This window comes from Diaphorina citri, unplaced genomic scaffold, assembly GCF_000475195.1.
Source record: "Diaphorina citri unplaced genomic scaffold, Diaci psyllid genome assembly version 1.1 scaffold14, whole genome shotgun sequence".
In the NCBI taxonomy this organism is placed as follows: domain Eukaryota; kingdom Metazoa; phylum Arthropoda; class Insecta; order Hemiptera; family Psyllidae; genus Diaphorina; species Diaphorina citri.
The window spans coordinates 247362-250659 of NW_007377453.1; the positions used below are offsets into that span (position 1 = coordinate 247362).

General features: G+C 36.7%; 1 protein-coding gene across 1 annotated transcript; it reads right to left on the minus strand.

Annotated features, from left to right (window-relative positions):
- Window positions 1–1815: 1815 nt before the first annotated feature.
- On the minus strand, window positions 1816–3084 carry LOC103507051. Its single transcript, XM_008471491.1, has 2 exons — window positions 2730–3084; window positions 1816–2566 (listed from the first exon to the last, which is right to left on the minus strand). The coding sequence occupies exons 1-2, from the start codon at window positions 2925–2927 to the stop codon at window positions 1898–1900; spliced, it is 867 nt and encodes a 288-aa protein (XP_008469713.1). The 5' UTR covers window positions 2928–3084; the 3' UTR covers window positions 1816–1897.
- Between the last annotated feature and the right edge of the window lie 214 nt (window positions 3085–3298).

Sequence of the window (3298 nt, forward strand, 5' to 3'; positions counted from 1 at the left end):
CCATTGTGGGGAAAAAAACATAGTCATGCATGTTTTTCTCTTGTCATGTTTCATGCCAAAGTAATGAGTCTAATGTTTTCCTATATGACTTTATTCATTTCCATGTCTACATCATACTCTTCGAACATATTGCTGTCTGGTTTTTCAAGTTCGTCTTGAGTCAATTTTTTTTAATTCGTCTTGAGTCAGTTTAGATAGATATAACCTACCTGTTCCATTTACATATTATATGATTATGATTAGGGAATCTTTTTTTTATTACCTTTTTTTTCTCTCCTATAGGAATTTTAGAAATCTGAAGAAATATGTACCATCAGTTCAGATAGATATAACCTACCTGTTCCATTTACATATATGATTATGATTAGGGAATCTTTTTTTTATTACCTTTTTTTTCTCTCCTATAGGAATTTTAGAAATCTGAAGAAATATGTACCATTTAGGTACTTACATTTGTTCTACGTATGTAAAAAATTAAAATTTCGCAACTAAATTTGTTCAGTCAGCTGTACTAGTATGTGATTTTTCTGCATTACTCGTTAGTACGCACCCACGCTTCAACAACAAATTTACACATTTTACTGTCAGAATGCTGTGTCAATAAGAACTTTATTTTTATTATAATAAGAAAAGCAGTGTGATGGAAAAGCAGAGGCAAATGAAAAGAAACACAAATTGGGGGTTTTTCGTGAATATTTTAAGACTTTTTTTTATATAAATTGAAATGTAAGAGGATTAGAAAGCTAGAGGATCTAAAAGCTTTCGCCGCGCCGTAGAAAAAAGTACGTGTTGAGAAGGCGAAGAGGAAAGGAAGGGGAAAAAAAGGTTTCATTTTTTAAAATTTGAATGGCAAAGTAGTAACATAAGATAGCATTGTAGATAAACAAGCTGGGCCCGTCCCTCCGGGAATTTTTTAGCCCGTAGTTTACTCGATCGTAGTTAAAGAAAATTATAGTACCTATGTATGTACTATTATTACTCACACTGCGTGTTCGTGAGGTTGCGTATACGGTCGCACTGCGCGCTCCTGGGGCTTCGCACGGTTGTGCATGCGGTCACACTTCGCGCTCCCTGATTTACGGTCGCGCTGCGCGCTCCTGGGGCTTCGCGCTCCCTATTATTACTACATAATATATATTCCTACATACTTTCATCTTTCATGTAATGATTTAAAATCAAGACTAGAGCTCGTTCTTCCTTTAATAACTACCAATACAATGTTTAAGTCACCCATCCATTTATTGGCCTTGCTCGGCGTAGATTAACATGGATGACGCTAAAACCGGTCTCAAATTAACGACTGAAGTGTTATCTAAAACATTCTCGCTTTTAGTTCATAGGTCGTCGCGACAAATTTCAAGATCAGAGCTCATTTATGTGAGAAAATGTGAAAAAATCCCCCAAAAACCAGTTTTTTTTGGACAAAATTTGCACCACCACTTTCGTGTTCCTTGTAAAAAGACCATTAAATTGAACAGGTGTGGATAAGTCCTTCTATGGAGACAGACAGACAGACCGACCGACTGACGACACCGAAGCGAATACAATAGCCCGTCCACTATATCTTTTTTCATTACTATCGTAATAATAAAGGAAGGACGGCCAAAAAGAAAAATAGTAATAGAAAGTAAAAATCCCATGTAAAGAAGACTTCCTTGGAATTACTTTACAGGGAAATGTAATTATTTGCATACAATGTTGTAAATTGAACATGAGAAAATATGTTAACTCCATACCTAATGATCTAAATGCATTTTAGCTCCTTTCTGAATGAAATACACTTCTATCTAGGGATAGAATTAATACATACATAGGTAATGGTGACAACTTTATAGCTTTAATAGTAAAATAAATGAATTTATTTTCGTCCTGCCTAAAATCAATTTTTGAACTATGTTTACTCTTCATGGTTCTTGTTAGATTCGATTAGAACCTCTGGAACAGTTGGTTGTGTTGTACTTTCAGTGGGTAGTTCTGGAGTATTAGGTTTTGATTTGAAATCTGTACCCAATTCTGGAGTAATTGGCTTCACTTTAGACTCACCCTGCACTTTTGTCAGTTCCTCTTTTGGATCAGTATCTACATTGAGCTCATTCGGTACTTTTGGAGTTACAGGTTTTTTTAAATCACTAAGAATTTTCCGAAGCGCATGTGATTTTGGGATAAATCCAATATGATTTGAAGATTGACTAGATTCAGGTCGCACAGGCTCAATAGAAATTGGTTCAGTATCAATGGGTTGTTCTCTTTCATTACTTTGCTCTACTTCTATCAACTCTTGGTCAGGACTTGGGATTGTCATGTTGGGTGGATTCCCAGTTTCAGGTCCTGGCCCGTCATCAGTTGACGGTCGATGTCGATGTCTTACGGGATGTCTACTATTATATATTCGCAATCTCTGCATGAAGTAATTATTCGCGTTGTGAATCGCATAAAAGGTGAAACCCATCATAACAATCAAGAAGACTGGAACACTGAGAGCCGATAATATATCACTGTTAGTGATGACATCTTGAGTGGACTGAGGTTCCATATCATCAGGATTGATGGTGATAGTATCCAAGACCTTGCGGATAATACCCCGTGGACCTTTATCTTCATCTTCATCTTCATATTCATCTTCCTCGTTGTCCTGTATTGGTGAAGGTCCTCTAATTGGTTTATATTCAATGATTATTGTGGCCGTCTTGTTTGATTCAAGATTAGCGGGGACATCAGGAACTAAAGACCTTGCGGATAATACCCCGTGGACCTTTATCTTCATCTTCATATTCATCTTCCTCGTTGTCCTCTATTGGTGAAGGTCCTCTAATTGGTTTATATTCAATGATTATTGTGGCCGTCTTGTTTGATTCAAGATTAGCGGGGACATCAGGAACTGTGGAATTCAGAATAGTAGAAGTGACTGAAATACTTTTTACATTCATATGATCGGGTAGGGTGGAAGAATTTGCTTTATCTGTTTCTGATGTCTTGTTAGTGGTACGCCTTTCCCCAGCATCTTGTGGAGAAGACAGAATGGTAGAGTTGATTTTGATTGGCTCTGGTAAAGTTGTCGTAAACAAAATGTGTTTTTCAGATAGATTACTACCTTCGACTTTTCAACTCCATGAAAATGACATTAAAACTGATCATTAATTTCGTTTTTATCACACCTTCCAGTCTTACACCCCGAGTAACGACCACACAGCTTATGGCAAAATTTCTTCACTTTTTTTTGCCCTCGATAAACTTTGTTTAAATCCCAGCAGAAATCCCGGCGAGCGGGGATGAAAAATGAAAAATAAATGTACGGTTG

Excerpts from the sequence above, each read along its gene's own strand:
- LOC103507051 (XM_008471491.1), bottom strand. The coding sequence starts at position 2,927 with ATGAATGTAAAAAGTATTTCAGTCACTTCTACTATTCTGAATTCCACA. Across the intron at positions 2,567-2,729 it reads CACGGGGTATTATCCGCAAG|GTCTTGGATACTATCACCAT; the intron begins GTCTTTAGTTCC and ends ATTATCCGCAAG.